This window comes from Miscanthus floridulus, chromosome 19, assembly GCF_019320115.1.
Source record: "Miscanthus floridulus cultivar M001 chromosome 19, ASM1932011v1, whole genome shotgun sequence".
In the NCBI taxonomy this organism is placed as follows: Eukaryota; Viridiplantae; Streptophyta; class Magnoliopsida; order Poales; family Poaceae; genus Miscanthus; species Miscanthus floridulus.
The window spans coordinates 114,074,576-114,093,063 of record NC_089598.1 but is presented as its reverse complement, the minus strand read 5'-3'; the positions used below and the strand labels follow the sequence as shown (position 1 = coordinate 114,093,063).

Sequence of the window (18,488 nt, the reverse complement as noted above, 5' to 3'; positions counted from 1 at the left end):
GGATCATCATTCGACCTGATCCGGAAGCGCCGAATCACACCACACTCACAGAAATCGGACAGAATTTCCAAATGAATTTAGCATGAAATAGAATAGTTCGAATTCGGTGTTTGAGATTTTGAATCAGGACCGACACATGTGTCCATTCGTGCGATGAACACACACGCTCTTGGTGGAGGAAGAGGATATCCATGGCAGACGGGGGCATTCTTCAATGACGAGAAGAAGAATCATCGGGGCAGCGCATCGTGGCGCATGAATGCATGATAGAGACGACGCAGGTAGAGGCACGCGCACACCGGCAGGCTGTTGGTGGCATCTGCAGCGTAATACTACTGCAGATGAGTGACGATAATTCATCAGAGCGTTAACAAGTTGGTGAGCGACATGATTGCGCTGCGGAGGACGAGAGGGACGGCCATCCGTCCGCGCCGCGCCATCCACGTCGACGTGAATTTATATCCCAATTCAGTCCTGCGTTCACACGGCCGGCCGGCGCCCGACGCTCGTCTCGTGCCGTCGACCGGTCGACGATATGTCAGCGGCGGCGTCACGTCTCTGCGTATATGGACTGGTGGTGGTGGCCGTCTCTTTCTCCGGCACCTTCTGCTGCGTTGGACCGGCCAACCCTTATTACGTTTCTGTTGGACCACAGACGACTCGTCGATTGATCCGTAACGTCTTCTGACGAACAGTCTCCGGCTATTATTATTATGCAGAAAGAAAAAAGATTAGAGGTAACCCTGCTGCCTGCTCTCCTATAATAATGAACTGTTTCTTAACGTTGAGTTCAATGGCGTCCTCGTGCAGAATTGGTGGTCTGCACCGCACTGGTCTGTGGTCTCGGCATGTGTGGTTGACGGCCACGCTAGCTTTTTACCTTTCGACAATGGCTGGCTACTAGTCCAAAATCGTTGCTACACACTCATGTTTCAAGACATTCAGCCTGTTTGTTTGGCTGTGGCTTATCGTAAACGATCGTAAATTTCCCGTATTTTTCTCTCACACAAACCAGCCAGCAGTACTTCTTCACGAACCAGCAACGATACGAACCAGCCAACAGGCTGATTATAAGCGTCATGTCCTCCGACAGAATGATCTGTTTCACACTGATGGTATGAATTATGATGATACAGAGATTTGTGACCTGGACTGTTCACCTAATTGGGCGCTAGGCACCAAACCGGCCAACCTGACGCTGTTCCCTGGGTTCAAGGCGTGTGGTGCTTTTGAGCTGTCTCGGAACTCGGATCTCGGAAGAGAGAAAAAAACAACAACCTGCTCCGGTAGCGGTAGGTCATCAGACTGGGGGAGTACTCGCAGTCGCAGGAGATGGAAGGGGAGTACGGTGGGTGCACGTCTCTGATGCACGGGAGGCGTCGGTCTGTGTGATGGCGAATTGTGGGTTTGCAGGGCTTGGGGAGTACAGTGGTCAGTGGGGGACGGGGCTGCTTGTCTGTCATGGCCCATGGGTCAATGGGCATGGCCCGCTAGTCTGTGCGGGACTAGGTGGCGGTGCGTACATGGGCCTCGGCCTGCATGTAGCCAACCTGGGCGTTTCCGTGCTAGACCATCTTGACAGGATCCGGTGTCGTGACTCGTCGCGTGGAAAGAAATTTTCTATTTTTATATAAAAATAATAATTTATTCATCTTTTATAAAATTTACTAGCAAAAATGCTCATGCGTTGCTACGGGACGTATAGTTTATAGTCTAGTCACTTAGACGACATGAAGTTCAGACGATTTGTTCAACAATCGCGTCATGTGTTCTCATTCATCTTGGAATCAAACTCTATAACATGTCCAGACACGTTCTACTCAAATTCAAATACGTAAAGGACGTTTGAAGTTTTATCCAATGATCAGGTCAGAAATTTCAATTTGTCTTGGAATCGAACACCCCACCGTGTCTTAACACAGTACTCTAATTCATAAAAGTATGGGAGACACAAAATGATAGCAAAACTAATATTTACTCAAAATACATTATAACCCTAATTTCCATACTATCCAAGTGTTGGCATAGTTAAATATCGAGTTTTTTTTACTTAACTCATAAAAATCTATAGTTCATCTTATTACAAAAATATTTACTTGTAAATATATTGTAACCTTAATTTCAATACTATCCGTGTGCTAGTATTATTAAATACCGAGTTTTGTGACTTTTACTTTGAGGGCCGATAAAATTTATGATTCATCTTATCTTATTAAAACTAATAAGAGTTTAGTTACTGATGTGTCATGGTAGAGGCAGCCTCCAAGCGCGCTCCACCGCCAGGCATGTCTCCACCATGCCATTGTCATCCACTCGTTGATTTTGATCTCTCTTCATGGGGTGTTCTACCGTGACTCCGCCCGAGGTCGTTGGGGGACGCGTGTACGAACAGCGTAGGCGTCAAATCCATGGCCAAAACGTGTGAATCCATAGTAGACGGAGCGTTGAAATTTTCATCCATCCATTTAGCATGTTCCTCCACCACATCGACATTCTCGCTGTGCAAAAGCCAATGGCAAGATCGTATGGCTTAGTTCATCTAGGGCCTGATTAGTTCGCGTACATGTATGGGCCTGGTTGCGCATTAGAGTCAGGCTTAACGCAGATAGGTTCGCATACATGTATGGTATAGTTACTTCATCTTGAACTTGCCATTCTTCAATCTTGTTTATGTGTTTTTTTTTTGAGACATCCATTGAGGTAGAGATTTATATAGTGTCATACTTTTCATTTTATTTGTCAGATTTCTTTCTTCCCTTTTTTTACTTCCCTCTTTTTTTTATGGGTTAGCTTCAATGAGCTACAGTTGGACTCCATATTCAACACCCTTCAGATCGGACAAAGCAAAAAAAAAAAAAAGGGAAAACTTAAAAAAATGGATAAAACGTTTGAGTAGAAAGTGTTACCAACCGGGACTAAAGGGTCCTTTAGTCCCGGGGGCAAAAAAAAATGCCGAGGCTAATGACAAATTGGGACATCGTTCTAAAGTCTGTTCTCTAGTAGTGAACAAAGAAACTCCTCGCGGTATATTTATTAAAATAGGATTAGAAAGGGATCGGAAACCTTATGGGCCCATATATATATATATTTATATATGCATGCTGTGGACGTACAGCTCTTGAAAAAGAAAAGAAAATAGTATGGGCAACAGGAAATTCGAAAAGGACATGGACATATGGATGGTGTGGTCCACCGAAACGGGAAAAAGAACGGAGCCGAGCAGGAGATTTATATTCTTATATTTTTTCTATTTTGATTAGGATTCTTATTCAAATTACTTAGGATCAGAGATATCTAATTGGATTAGGATTCCTATCTATCCAGACTACCTAGCTTAAGTCAATGACGGAGCCAGAAAAAAATTATAGCTGGGGCGAGTTTTAACATGAAAATAAATAAAAAGACTTTTGGCCTAAATCGCATCGTATTAACATACTACAGTCATATAAATTATGACGAAAAAGCTACAATCACACAAATTATAACGGAAAGGTGGATGAACAAGATGTTACCTCAAATCAAGATGTTACCTCAAATTTGCAGAATAAATTGATAATAGTTCTTGACCAGATATCCCATACATTTTGCAAATACAAAATACTTAGTAGGTGTGAACCCGTAAATGTTATGAAAATCAATTAGCCAATAACAATAAAGTGATTGTATCCCTAGCGCCAGGTTCTTGTACCTCATCACGCCCCTCCTCGCTTCATCGCTATCTCGGCAGCTCATGCTCCTCGGCGGGCTGCTCCTGGCGGTGGGCGGCACCTGGCGCCGGCCGGCGGACAAGCAGTGCCGCAGTGGGTCGGCCAGCCGGAGGCTTGCCGCAGGCGCTGGCTCCTAGTGGTAGCTGACGAGTGGGGATGCGGCGACCAGCGAGTGGGGTAGCAGCAGGAGGCAATCGGCGGCTGGCTAGTGGCGGCGGGCAGCGGCCGCCGGCACGCGTCACGTAGATGTGGATGACGGACAGGCGACGGAGTAGCGGATGGCTGTTGGGGGATTGGGGATTTGGGGAACCAAATTGGGCCCTTGCTGGGCTAATCTGAAGTGACCAAAATGAGCCCAGTGCCCAACAAGAGGAACCGGTCATCTTCTTCTATCGGATATCGCCGCTCGCAGCTCGCCCGTCGTTCATCGCCATGTCGCGGCCTCTGCTCGGCACCTCGGGCAATCGGCAGTCGGACCTAAGGAAGAAGAGGAGTCTGGGGATCTGGGACGCCGCCGCCAGTAGGTGGGGCGGCCGCCCCATTACGCCCCTAGGGTAGCTCCGTCGCTGGCTTAAGTAGTAATGCAATGTTATATGATAAAGAGAAGGGCAATATGCGGTTTCCATATTCATAAAATTAGTTAGAAGAGACCATAAAAAAAGGTACAAAAAAAAGGTTGAAATTTTACCTCTTTATTATTAGGTACGTATAGATTAAGAGTCTGATTGGTTGCAAACCAATTTTTGCTATGCCAAAATATGGGCAAGTTTAAGAAATTTAGCAAGCAATTGGTTTGGTGCCAAAATTTTGGCAATACCTTCCAAAAAGTCGGCAAGACTCTTGTTGGTAGCAAACCAAGTGTCAACATTGATTGCCTTATCAAAATATTGGTTGCCCTAATATTGGTGTGACTACATTTTGACTTGCCCTAAAATTGGCAAGATAAAAATTGGCTTGCAACCAATCAAACTTTTATTGTCTGTACCTAAAAACACAGAAATATAGAACTCTCATCAAATTAAGGCACTGTTTGGGAGCTCTGTAATTTTTTTTTCACCAGTAACTAGCTTCCGGGTGTATTTTCTTGTGCACTAGAATGCAACTGTAATTTCTTTCCTCCGTAAAATGTTTGTTTGGGTATCTGCCACCGTTCCACTGAGTGACGGAGCAGCCAGGTCACGGGCGTCGCGCTGCTTGGCTGAGTAGTAATGCGATGCAAGCAAGCAAGCCAGGTCACGCATCGATGCAAGCAATGCGAGCGTGCGGGCGAAGAGACCCGGGGGTAGATGGCGTTGCCGAGACGAGCGAGGCCTATGGCTTCGATCTCACGCGAGCACTGGATGAGCAACGACGCTCGAGGTCCCGCCGGGTGGTGGAAGCGGCTATGGATCAGGCTTCGGAGGGCACCGAGGATGGCTCCGCGGCGGCACGCATATGGCGATGGGGCGGCCGACGCGAGCGACGATCTCCCCGGCGCGACTATTTTCGGGCGGCATCGCCGCGTTTGTTGTGATGGCGGCGGCCACGGCCGCCCGACACTCGAGGATTTGACGGCAGAACGCACCTGGGTCCTGGGGATCAGCTCGTTGGCACACTGCAGCGCCGGCAGCATCAGGGGAGGAGGTGGAGCGGAGGACACAAACTGCAGCAGCGAGAGGAGGACATGGGGCGGAGGGTGGAGCCCGACATTCGTCGGAAAAAAAAAATTAGTTGCCAGCGAGATGATTATTTTTTTTCCGGATGTAATAGCCTCAAACACCAGTAATTTTAGTAGGTAGACCGATCATCTCCAATGCAAGCAACATTTTTTAATTCAACTGTATAATTTTACAGGCCTGTATTTTACAATGGTATTTAGCCTAAAACTAACTTTCCAAATAGGCCCTAATTGATAAAATTTTAAATATCATAGTTTTAGATGGCAAGATTTGAAAATCGTCATCTCATTTGACGAGATTTTTCTTTTGTGTGGTATATTTGAAAAAAAATATAACTTTTCTCAAATGAGCTTGGATATATAATTCATATGAAATCATAAAGCTTGACGTGATTAGCTCATTGTTTTTTTTTTTATTTAAGGTTATTTTCATACCGAAACAATCGATACAATTATTTTTTTATTAGGCCGAGCCTTCCTAATTTAGGGATGAATCACTACTGCAGACGGCCTCTTTGCCGAGGGCCTGAGGCCCTCGGCAAAGGCCCATTAACCCTCGGCAAAGGCTTTGCCGAGGGCGGCCCTCGGCAAAGAGCTCTCGGGGAATTTTGAGTCGGCGAAGAGGGTCTTTGCCGAGGGCCCTTTATCGGGCACTCGGCAAAGCCTTTGCCGAGGGCTGGACCGGCACTCGGCAAAGAAAAGCAGCCGTCACGGCATCGGCGCCTGGGACGGAGTCTTTGCCGAGGGCCGTCTCCGGGGGCCCTCGGCAAAGAATTATTCTTTTTTTTTTGAAAAATCTTTGCCGAGGGCCTCCAACCATGGCCCTCGGCAAAGAAATGTTGCAGAATTTTTTCAAAAAATCTTTGCCGAGGGCAATAGTACGGCCCTCGGCAAAGAATTATTCTTTTTTTTTTTGAAAAATCTTTGCCGAGGGCTTCCCCGTAGACCCTCGGCAAAGAAATTTTAATTTTTTTTAAAAAAAAGTCTTTGCCGAGGGCCTCCAACCATGGCCCTCGGCAAAGAAATGTTGCAGAATTTTTCCAATAAATCTTTGCCGAGGGCAATGGGACGGCCCTCGGCAAAGAATTATTCTTTTTTTAAAAAAAAATCTTTGCCGAGGGCTTCCCCGTAGGCCCTCGGCAAAGAAATTTTAATTTTTTTTAAAAAAGTCTTTGCCGAGAGCCTCCAACCATGGCCCTCGGCAAAGAAATGTTCCAGAATTTTTCCAATGAATCTTTGCCAAGGGCAATGAGACGGCCCTCGGCAAAGGACCCTTCTTTGCCGAGGGCCTTGGTCATTGCCCTCGACAAAGAGGCAGAAATTTAATTTTTTGTTTTGTTTTTTGCATTCCATCGACACAAGCATTTCATATATATACATATATATAAACCATCACATATATATATATCACACAGAACCCATTTTCTCACAATATATTACAACGACAAGTCACATGTTCATCATCATTCACATGTTTATTACGAAAAGTTCATGAAATCCAAGCACAAGTCAGAACCATAAACCACAAATATTACAATAAAGTCCAACCAGATCACCTAACACTAGTCCTCAAGATGCCATCCAGTGACGACAAATACATCCAATGACGACAATGAGTACCTCAACTATGTACCTCAAGATGCCATCCAGTGACGACAAATACATCCAATGACGACAAGTACCTCAACTATGTACCTCAAGATGCCATCCAGTGACGACAAATACATCCAATGAGTAGTCATCAATTGTTGAAAATGCATGTGCTTCTTGGATGTCAAGACCGAGCTCGGCAAGCAAACAGGTCAGCTGTAAAATAATGCATAGACGACAGAGTGTCAGGTGGCAAGTAGTTGCCAGTTCACAACAGAAGTTTACTCTGGAAATGGCTTTAATGTATTTTGTTAGTTTCTTCCTACTATTACCAAGTTCTTTGTTAAAACTATTTTTTCATTCATTATGTATGCTGGCTTCTTAATTTACTGAATTTAGTTAGCTCTATTAACTATGCCAGGGCTAATTCTGTGAGTAGCCGTGTCAAAGAATTTCCACACTCCAAGGAAAAAGAAGTGTGACTACCTGACTAAGGAGCTTTGGCTTATCAATAGTTGCAAAAGTTATCTCATGCATTGGCCTGCAAGATTCAGAACAGAGAGAACAATGAGTTAACAGAGAATATAACTTCTCAAATTGTTTGCATATCAACAGGCTCTATATGTCCCTAAATATGAGCTTAAGTTTTATGTACTCGGGAAAAGTGAAGGCCTCCACATATGATAATCTATCAGTTTCATGCAATGTCATCAAACCAGAATGAAACAAAAAGCTTAAAGATGCTAGCTACGGCAAGTATCGGCCTTTTTGGAGATGCTTCCACCCCTAACCAAGATTCATATATATATCAAACTTAAGAAAGTGTGGATTTTCTTGTATTCAAGGAAAATAGTATATATCCACATATTAAGATCAGTGTTTTTAAAGAAAAGGCACGTCAAGACATATATGGAGCCGATTCGCAGCAAAGCATTAGAGCTTACTGTCTACTGCTCTCATTTTTTTAATAAAGGAAAAAATGCATTCTTCGAAAGGTAAATACCACCACAATTTAGCCATGTTAGCCATTTGTAAAACTGCAACTCCGAAATATCAGAAACAGTCTATTGGGGGTCCAGAAGGGTGATTTTATTCATATTATACATCCTGAAATGCTAAACAAATAAGGAAAGAAAAAACCGAAAATCCAGCATCGCATAGGAGGAAATTGTTTACCTGGAAATGAGATGTACACTGTGATCAGTATCATCACTCATGTCGCAAAGGTGTGTGAACTCCTGGAACAAAAGGATAATAACATCATAAAAAGCATCTTTTCACAATCTTAGACTTTGGCATTATCGAACACAGAGAGGTACTTGGTCAGGAAACGATGCACACATTTCTGAACGAAGCGCAAATCAAAATCGACGCGTGTGCAACATGCAACCATGCGATTACAGTGGATCCAATTCCAATGGGTGGATGGATGGATTACTGGATTTCTGACCTGCACGACGCGCACGGGCAAGGCGGGCCGGCGTTCCGAATCGCGCGCCTCCTCGAGCAGCCGCTGGTGGGTGACCACGTCGTCCGCCCTCTCCGCGTTCACATCCAGCGCGTACCTGCGCAAGCGATTTAATCCACAAGCTCATTAGACCATGCTTTAACTAATACCAGCAATTAAAGCTCCTCAATGGAAAAATTAATCACAATGACAACTCCAACACCCTGATACATAAATAAAACCAATTCATCGCCAAACCTTGGAGAGGATTCACTTTTCACCACCATTGTCAATTAAAGTCATATAAAAGAAAACCATTAGCACCCAAAAATGCAAATGCGATGCAAATGCCATGCCTTGTGATGCAATGCCAAGAATAATTCCACAAAGAGAGTATACACCGCTTATACCATAAATGTCTCTCCTTATTTGACAACTTAAGCATCATCCTAGTTATGCCAACAAGAGCCATTACCAAGTTATAAATAAAGAGCAAGGCATATGTAATAACAAAAGTAAGATGGTCATAAATTTATATTGGAACGGATCATATTTGATAAGTTATCATTCTGAAATTTAAGGTGGAGGTGGAATAAAAAGCAAGTTAAAGCTTGTAGCAACCACCGCTACACTACTTGCCTCCCACAGAAGGAGACAACTGCTCTAGGCGTGATCCAAAGCATTACCACCTGTTTTGACACAATAAGATCAGATTATATCCTCAAACAACCATGTGCAGCAGTGTTGTTTCACTTTTTGTATCCTTAAAAATACAAAGGATATGACAACACGCAAATACACCTTAGAAACCTAAGGGAAAAAGCTTACAACTTTATTCAGAACCTCTATTTTTAACATGACCCCAATATCAATAAGGATAGACAAACTGCATTCCTTGTCAACAACATCAATAATGAGCAGCAGTGCTTCTCTTTTTCACATCTATTTTTATACAACAGATTAGATAACCAATAAATATATATTGAGAAACTAGAGTGAATAAACTACAACTTTGGTAGCAAGACAATAATTTTATCAGATCTCTATGGTCACCTAATATACAACTCAAAACAGACCTTCAGAATCTGCCTAACAGCTCATGTACCAATATACAGAAATTCATATCTCCCAGACTATACCATAGAAAAATATGAAATTTTGCTGGCAGTAAGAACTTTTATGCCCCTGCAAAAGACTTCATAGTTGAAAGAGCCAATTCGGCCATTTACTATATGAACAACACCAATGAAACAGACCTACTTGATCTGCCAGGCAAACATGAACAGCCATAATAATCTAGCCGTATCTCGAGTTCTACTCCACCAAAAAATACAAATAAAAACAATATAGAAAGCTTTCAAAGTCCTCTATAACTTCCTAAACTATCTCAAGGATCAATTCCGCGCCTAACCAACCCAAAACTCGAGCCCTAGACAAACTGCTGAATCTGCCAGGAACCCACAACTAGAAAACGAGGCTAAACTCCAATCCAACCTCAAAACCTCTAATCCCCGCTGCTAACAACCTCGAAAAACTCTTAATTACAGGGGAGGGGAATGGATTCAACTCTTACCCAAGGCTTCCCCATGAAAATCCGCAGGGGGAGGTTGGGGGAAAACCCCGATCTAACACATCTCCTTGATCCTCTCTTCCTCCTCGATCCGTTTCGCTGCTCCAATTCAAATATTGATGCTGCAATGGAGGGCATCTAGAAAGGGAAGGGAGAAGTGGAGGGAGGAGGGGCTTGCTGAGAGAGGGCTCGTGAGGTTGGGGAAAGGGGGCGGTGCTGGTGTCGGCCAGAAGGAGGGGGCTCGAACAGGGGTAGTTGGATGGCCCTTGGCCCATCTGGGGTCGGGCCCTTTGCCGAGGACCCAGACAAAGTTTTTTTATTTTTTTTTTTAATTTTCTTTGCCGAGGGCCATTGGTCAGGCCCTCGGCAAAGATCCCCTTTGCCGAGGGCCAGGCTAGGCCCTCAGCAAAGATTTTTTGTTTTTTTTTGTTTTTTGAACCCAGTTTTTTTGTGGTGCTATAATACATTATTGAAAACTCAATTTTAAAATTTGGGCCAATTTTGACTTTTTTTGATATATTTTTCTACTTTATTTCTTTTCGTTGATTTTTTTCGAACATTTTAAATTTGAACTGCAGTTGGATGGAATAATGCAATTTAGTGATTCGAAAAATGTTATTCATGGTATTTGGTGTATGTTGAGTCCCTATCCACGAACTCACATCAAATTTCGGGCATCTTTTTCACGTAACATGACGAGGAACTTGTCGGAAAAGTGTTTTTAAATTATATAAAATCCATACGAAGTCCGAAAATCACGAAACTTGTCGAGGTGTCATGTTATCGCATGTGTAGGCTGTGGTAAAAAATTGAGAAGGTTTCGAGCAAGTTGTGACGTCGAATGCATAAAACTCAGACATCTCCACATGTGATATCCAGGCGTTGGCAAAAGTCATCGAGTGAAGGTTGAAGACTTGGCTTTTGCCAACGCCTGGATAGACCGGTGGAGGACTAGGTGACCTTCCCGGTGGAGCTTCTTGTGTGGGAAGGATCCTAGAGGAGCTCTCGGTTTGAAGTCTGCCAATCCGGAGTGGAGGAGTATTCACTAACGAAGACTTGAATATTGGTGAGTTAAGGAAGCGTGACAGGCTCTTAGTGACTCTTCAGTACTTGAACGTGGTTTACTCGAGCCAAGGGGGGAAATGATGGTTTCTTGTCCATCTTTTCATTCTTGCATTTTCATTCTTGTTAAGCTTGGTGCTTTGCATTTGATTCGGTGTAAGTTCCATTGTTTGGCAACTAGGATTCTCTATGCTAGAGTGTGCATGGTTGTCACACCTAGTTTTAAGAATAAACAATGCTAACTATATTTGTGTCTAGGATGTCCACATAACACATATAGCGACAAATTTTAAAAATACCAGAAAATAGTGGTTATTACGTAATGTTAAACCTGATTACATGCATTAAGACTCAAGTATTTACCATAACACAACAAAAATGATAGTGGCTGTCGGGCATGGAGACTTCTCATCAAAACCCAAAAAACACAACCCCAGATCCCCACCACTGTCGCCGCCTTGTCCATCGCCCTTGTCGCCAGATGCACCGCCCACTACCCACCCGTGTCACACAACCTCCAACCTCCCCAAATCTAAACTTGCATTGTGTCGCGCGTGTTGGCAATGCACGCACATTGAATACTTTTTGGACCACACAAGCATATATAGAGTCCAGCGCTTTTGATTAACCTTCCTTCCCACGCCCACTCCTCTTGAATTCCTTGGTATCAACAAAACCACTCCTGAAGCCTAAAAAAAGTCTAGAAAGTTTAATAAGGTTGGATCCAAACAATGCTTTACTAATATTTGTGTGGACATATGTGCTACTCACCTTTTGGTCCATTAACACTATTAGCAAGTTAGATGATACTAGTAGGTCATCAAAACTAGTATGCTGAAATTAATAAATCAATTAAACATGTCATAGCTATAATACCATTAGGTCGAAAGTTTCTATTTAGTAAAGATCGCTCCTAACTCATGTGTCTACAATGCCGCTACCACGACCTTGGACAAATAAGCATAGAAAAAACAAGGAGCAGAAGAAACAACCTTGCTTCTTCACTCCCATTCTCATATTTTTCATATTTGCTTCAGATTACTTATTTGTGCTGCTAGCTAAACTCTTGCTCGACAAAACAGCTTTCATTGCTTCTCCAGCTACATCTTGTGCTGTTGTGCACCACCACTAACCGCGATACCACCAAATGCTGAAAAGCACATGCTAATTGTTGTTTTCGACCGCACCACAAAACATAATGCATGCGCAAAAACGATAATTTTGTTGAATTTGTTTCATTATTCCCTCTAAGCACTACAATAAACATCTCAATAACCGTAGTGTAAGAATATCGAAGAATATTGGAAAACAATACTAAAAAAAGCAATAAATTTTGTCCGTAGCACACTTTGTATTAGAGAGGCCAAGGGAGTACTTGTTTTAATAATCAGTATGAAATAGCAATCTATGTCTTTGTTAAATGTAGTAATAACAATATCATACACCAATTTTTGTTCTATGGAAGCATTCAACAGAGGTACCATTATATATTCCATGAGAATTTTGTCACACAAGTTGCATATATAGGTCTCCTCTCTATTTCACAGTCATTGAATTTTTTCATGTAACATCACTAGTTTGCATGTGCCGAAGCCGTCTGCAACAACGGCGGAGCTACGTGGGAGCCATAGTGGGCCACGCCCCCCTTGCTTCCATAAGTTTTCTGAACTTCAAAGGCTATTTTGCCCAATATAGGCCACCGTGTCAGTCCCAAGACCAGAGGTATTCTCTACAAGACTCTCCGCAAAGGCACAAAGTCATCGTAGGCCGTAGCACCGCTCGTTCCTGTTCCTGTTCCTGTTCCTGTTCCTGTTCCTGTTCCTGTTCCTGTTCCTCCGCTTCTCCTTCTCTTCGAGAGTCTCGCAGCGTGTCGGGCTGACGACTCCACGGAACACAACAATCTGCAAAAGGTCGGCCGCCGGCCAGTGACAGCCCTGAGCTCCTAACCCCGGCACCCGCACGCATCCTGCAGCCCCTTTGTTGGCCTGTGTCGATATGATTTCCATTGGCAAATTGAGCATTTATGCGTGAGGGTATGAGTGTATGACCGACGTCATCCGGTAGCTGGACATGTAATAAAGCTAACTCAACTTTTAACGACAGTCAAAAATTTAACCGTGATGACGTTGCTAACGAACCCGGCGATGACACAGTCTGCGGCGCGTACTAGCCAACCTGAGTACCTGACGCCGACAGCACGCGAGGACCGGCAGACAAAGCGCACAAATCCGCCGTCGGATTCAACAGCCCCCATCCCGCCATCCCAGCAGCATCCCCCCTCGGCGAGGTCTCGGTCTCGCGCTGTGGCCGACGACGAGCCACCGCCGCACGCCAAAAAGGCTCCGCATTGAAAACGGGGACGCGCGCAGGTGCGCGCTTTCGCACGGCAGCGAGGGGCGCCGCGCCCCCAGCTGCCCTCCTCGTGCCGGCGCGCACCTGCCCGCCTGCGCGCCCCCGCCCACGTCGCTGACGCGCGGGGTCCGGACGCGCCGTGGCCACCGTGTCGGCGAGCGGCAGCGGTGTGGGGGGCCGGGAGCGCGTCCACGCAGCGCGCCTCGCCACCTTCCGCTAACGCGTGGCCCCGTGCGGCGAGACGTGGCCGGCGTCCCGGCCCTTTGATCCGGCGGCGACGGATGGCTGGGGGCGCCCCCGCCCGGGCCCCGCGATTTCAACTGGACGGTGGACGCCCTGTCAGTGTCACGTCGGCAAGAGCTGGATCCCCGGAAGCCGAAAGCACAGTGCCTTTTGGGCTTTTTGCATACAAAACCTCTCTTTCCTCGTCGAATTTCTAGTGCTTTTCTTTCGTATAGATATAGATTTCACTGCTGCGACGAGCAGGAACACGTGAAATATGAGAGACGGTGAGGGGCCGTCTGTAAAAGATCCCGCTAGATGTTTGCGAAAAAACTGTCGACCATGTTGAGCACACTCAACAACAAATCGTCGAACACTGACCAAGTCGAGGCAGGGGAAGGCAGGAAGGAAGCAAAGCGCCAATAAAGGTTCAGGAGACAGAGAAACGTGCACACAATTAATAAGAAATCTATCCCCCCCTGCCGACGAGCCGACAGCCGAGCGCGCAAGAATATGCAGGATCAGACGACGAGCTCGCTGCCCTCCAGCAGCGAGCGCTCCTCCAGCTCAGCGCCGCAGACGGAGGAGACCAGGGAAGGCACGAGCACACAACACTAGCTTTTCTATGACGATCTCTCTCTCCTTGGTTCATCACTCAGTTTCTTCAAGCATGCATGTGCTTCTGACTTTGCTTGTTCTTGGTTCATCACTTTGTTTGAAAAGGATCGTTGGTCTTCGCTTCTTCTTTCCTCTTTCGAAGGAAAAGACTTTTTGTCCTGTATAACTTTACAATTACAAGTGAAGTGCAGCAATGTATTTCTCTCACGTCGATCAGCTAGCTAGCATGCATGCACGAGTTTCCGAGATCAAGACTGATTTTAACAAGATCATATCATCACTGGCCGCGGTGTACGTGCAGCGATGGAGAGCGACGAGGAGATCAGGAGGGTGCCGGAGGTCGGGCTGGAGCTGGCCGGCCCGTCGACGTCTGGCAGGGAGGCCACTGCTGCCGCGGTCGCTACTGCCTGGACGTCGTCCGCGTCCCAGGCAGCCAGCGCCGCCCGCCGCCGCGGCCGCAGCCCCGCCGACAAGGAACACCGGCGCCTCAAAAGGTGCGTTGCCTTGACGCCTCTTCGTAGCTGGATCCGTTGCGAGCTTAGCTGCTTCTTGTTGGTACGATCGCGGAGGACATGCTAATATTCAGAGACTGTCCTCAAGGGTCAAGACCCGATCGAGAGGTTTTGTGTCGGTGTAGTAACTAGTAAGTACGTAGAGTGGTAGACCTAATTAAAGGCGGTGTTTCACGTACGCAACTACAGGAGTAGATGCCAGTAGGTACATATACAGGTTCCCTTTATGCCATTTTCTACTCCTCTATTATTTCAAGTCTACCACGTGAGCAAAAATATAAAATAAAATAGAGATAAAATAATCATCATCGATATAAAAGTTTCACTATATTATTATTTCATAATATTTAATTCATTGACTCATGACTCTAAAATTGAAACCGAGCCAATCACATTTTGTTTGTCTCATCTTAAAAATAATTTATATTATGTGAAATGCCTACGTTGCAACATATTAAATGTGGATAAAACTTTCACCGAACAAGACATCAACTTGATCAGATAATATATATATACTGACATCTGTGGTGCATAAAAGAGCGAGAGAATGAGTTTGAAATATATTAGACTATTAGGTTTGTTTGATAAGCATGTGTTTGGTTTTTCCCTAAAAAAACATGTGTTTGATTTAGGCACCTAAAAAACCCTGATTTTTATGATGGGTTCAACCCATTTCGTGTTTTGTTTAATGGGTTAGTCTATCCCAGCCTCTTATTTGGATGAAGGGCTAGGTTTGGTGGGATTGGATACCTGACGTGCGGGAGCCACGCGTCATTAATTATCTCAGCTCTCTTTCTTCCTCCCTCATCTCCTTTCTCCTTCCCCATCTTGCTCGGCTCTGCGTGCTCGCTCCACATATCCAGGCTCCGGCAACCCAGGTCTACCCTCCATCGCCGATGTGCGGCCGCCGTGCTGCCGAGGGCCGGGGCTAAGCGTGTCCGCCGCCGTCCACTGCACGTAGCCGTCAAGCTCAACTCGTCGCTTCTTGCTTGCGTCCGCGCGTGCTGCGATGTGGGTTCGCCCGGTCGGCTCGAATCGGTGGAATCGGATGAACCCACATCTGACGGGAATATTCCTACCGTGGGTTGAATCCAACCCCCACCTCTCCAAACCAAATGCGGTCAAAAATGGGTCGGACCCAACCCAACCCAGTTAGACCACCCTTCAACTAACATATGCTAACTGGTTTTAATCTATCACCTATTTTTTTCTCTCTTGCGTGTTAAGTCCTTTTTCGGCTAGGCCCTTGGTGCTGTGAGATTGTTCGGTTTGTTACACTCTTGCTGTTTAATTAACTCAGTACAGCGTTCCGTCATATTTTTTCCAAAACGTATATAGTTTTCACAACAAATCTAATGCTCCTTTGTTCAGAAATATTTGCTTTTTTTGTGAATCCACAAATATTTGCTTAATAACATGGATATATGTAACTAAGGATCTATTTAGTTAGGGAATAAAATTGCTTTCCCTTTCCGTATTGCTAAGGAACGGTGACAAGCGATGTCATATCGGCAGCCCAAATCACAAATGGTCCTTTTCGTAGCCATAAGCCCACCGCGAACTATTTATATATCCACATTGGTCACAATTACACAATGCATGGGCACGATCAGATTAAGATGCTCGCACTTTTCATCAGGTTGCTTCGGAACCGGGTGTCGGCGCAGCAGGCACGGGAGAGGAAGAAGGCGCACCTCAGCGAGCTGGAGGTGAGGGTCAAAGACCTGGAGAAGAGGAACTCGGAACTGGAGGAGAGGCTCTCCACGCTGCAGAACGAGAACCAAATGCTTAGACAGGTACACGCAGCACAGTCATATCATATTACATATTTATTTGTTCCTATTTCTTGAATAATGGGCGAACTGCAAAGTCTAGTTCCCTACCTCTCATGGCTAATATGCAAGCGTGCACAAAGTTCATCTTATGCAAACCTTGACGATTTTTTACCCATTCTTGAAACATGCTGCTGTATATATAAGAGAACAAAAAGAATGTCTAACACTAGAGAGGTACTCCGTCCCTCCACTTTTTTTGTAAGACATATTTTGATTTGAAATATGTCAAACATTGCAAGTTTTGACCAAACTGTTAGATTATATACATGTTTATTTAGTACATAAAAGTTATATTGATGTGCTTGTATTTTGAAGTACTTTTAGCATCATAGCAATTTGGAATATACTTGGTCAAAAATAAGTTTAAAACTCAAAATTCACCTCTCAAGATTTCTTTATACAAAAATGCGCCCTCCAATAATGGTTGGAGGGGTTACCTTTTTCTGTGATGAATGAATTACAAGTACTCTTTGTATTTTATATAGTAAGCACTAGCCACTGAAAATGGAGCTTATGTCATTATCCTACCGAATACCACCATGCAGAAGCCATTGACACGCTTAATTAACATTGGTGACCAATGATATAGTCCATTCCTTCCATCGTGGAAATAGTGCGCGATCAGACTTCAAAAGCCCATTGGTACTATGTTGTGTAACGGTAAAACTGTCAGCCACATGTTTAACTAACTTTTGTTAGCATGTAGTACTACTTATCATTCCAGATTATATAGGTCCCTTTTGTTTTGTCCCAAGATTCGGCCTACCGGTTGTGAATACCGAAAGGCTGAAAATCGGTTGTAATTTTCGTTTTTTTCTTGAAATTTTGACCAAAATTTGAAAAAATGAATGAAAAATGAATTACCTGTTATACATTATGAGATCACACATGTATAGCCGAAATTTTGAAGTTTTTTCCACTAAGTCCGATGTCTTTAATTTTGACCAAATATGTTAAAAAACATACTCCTTTTGTTTCAAATTGTAAGTCATTCTTGTTTTGTCTTAAGTCAAACTTCTATAACTTTTACTAAATTTATAAAATACAAAAATATAACTGAAATCAAACAAATATAAACTATGAAACATATTTTGATAGTGCATTTATTTGATATTATAGAATGTAGATGTGAAGTGTATTTTTCTATAAATGTGGTCAGAACTAAATAAGTTTAACTTAGGACAAAACTAGAGTGGCCTGTAATTTGAAACAGGGGTATTCCAACATTGTTCCTATCTTATAACTGAAACTTTGATTGTAATTTGATTTTCCTGCCTGCAGATACTGAAGAACACCACTGTAAACAGAAGAGGAGGCCCATGTGGCAGCAGTGCCGGTGGAGATAGCCAATAGCTGTCGTCTATAGAAGACTAGAACCGGTTGCATTTTGAAGAAATTAATTAAAGCAAGGAAATACCCCCTTGAGAGCTACTACTAGTAGTATAAGTTTGAATTGGCTGTTCACCTGATCAATCAAGCTCGTTATTTAGTTGACAATCTCATATCCTTCACAGGGACATCTGTGCTGCATATGCACGTGTTCAGTCCGCTCTGGAACTTCTATAGCTGTATGCAATCGTGTTGCCAACTTGTAATTCGGTCGTGTAGACTGTGCATAAGGCGGCGTGGGCGCAGTGCAGTCCGTGGTGCAACTGTACTGTAACTAGGTTTGTCTGAATTCTGAATTTCTGTGTCACCTGTACAAACGTGCAGATCATGTGAATTTCAGATGACACAGTTCAGTCAGTCTGATCCTTGGTGGAACACTGTTGCTAATTATAAAATTGAAAATAAAAATCAGCCTTACTATTTGTTTAAGTGTTTGAAACTGAAATGTGCGACACTTGCAGGCTTACGGCCTTCTCTTGGGCCGGCTATAGACCGGATCACACGATCTAGTTCATTCTCGTGCCAAC

At 44.2% G+C, this 18,488-nt stretch overlaps 2 protein-coding genes across 4 annotated transcripts; one reads left to right on the top strand and one right to left on the bottom strand.

Moving 5' to 3' along the window:
- Window positions 1–6,769: 6,769 nt before the first annotated feature.
- Window positions 6,770–10,261, bottom strand: LOC136527271 (serine/threonine-protein kinase STY46-like). Of its 3 annotated transcripts, none has more exons than XM_066519933.1 (6): window positions 9,975–10,261; window positions 8,405–8,519; window positions 8,131–8,192; window positions 7,441–7,495; window positions 7,060–7,170; window positions 6,770–6,997 (listed from the first exon to the last, which is right to left on the bottom strand). In XM_066519933.1, the coding sequence occupies exons 1-6, from the start codon at window positions 10,244–10,246 to the stop codon at window positions 6,986–6,988; spliced, it is 627 nt and encodes a 208-aa protein (XP_066376030.1). In that variant the 5' UTR covers window positions 10,247–10,261; the 3' UTR covers window positions 6,770–6,985. The 3 variants fall into 3 exon arrangements, with proteins under 3 accessions (XP_066376030.1, XP_066376031.1, XP_066376029.1); XM_066519934.1 differs by adding an exon at window positions 9,041–9,090 and having other exon boundaries at window positions 6,770–7,170; window positions 9,975–10,243; XM_066519932.1 differs by having other exon boundaries at window positions 6,770–7,170.
- A 3,577-nt stretch (window positions 10,262–13,838) lies between these two features.
- Window positions 13,839–18,278, top strand: LOC136527745 (transcription factor HY5-like). The gene is made up of 4 exons (XM_066520562.1): window positions 13,839–14,205; window positions 14,527–14,719; window positions 16,377–16,533; window positions 17,854–18,278. Exons 1-4 carry the CDS (start codon window positions 14,121–14,123, stop codon window positions 17,923–17,925), a joined length of 507 nt encoding a protein of 168 aa, XP_066376659.1. The 5' UTR covers window positions 13,839–14,120; the 3' UTR covers window positions 17,926–18,278.
- Window positions 18,279–18,488: the final 210 nt, after the last annotated feature.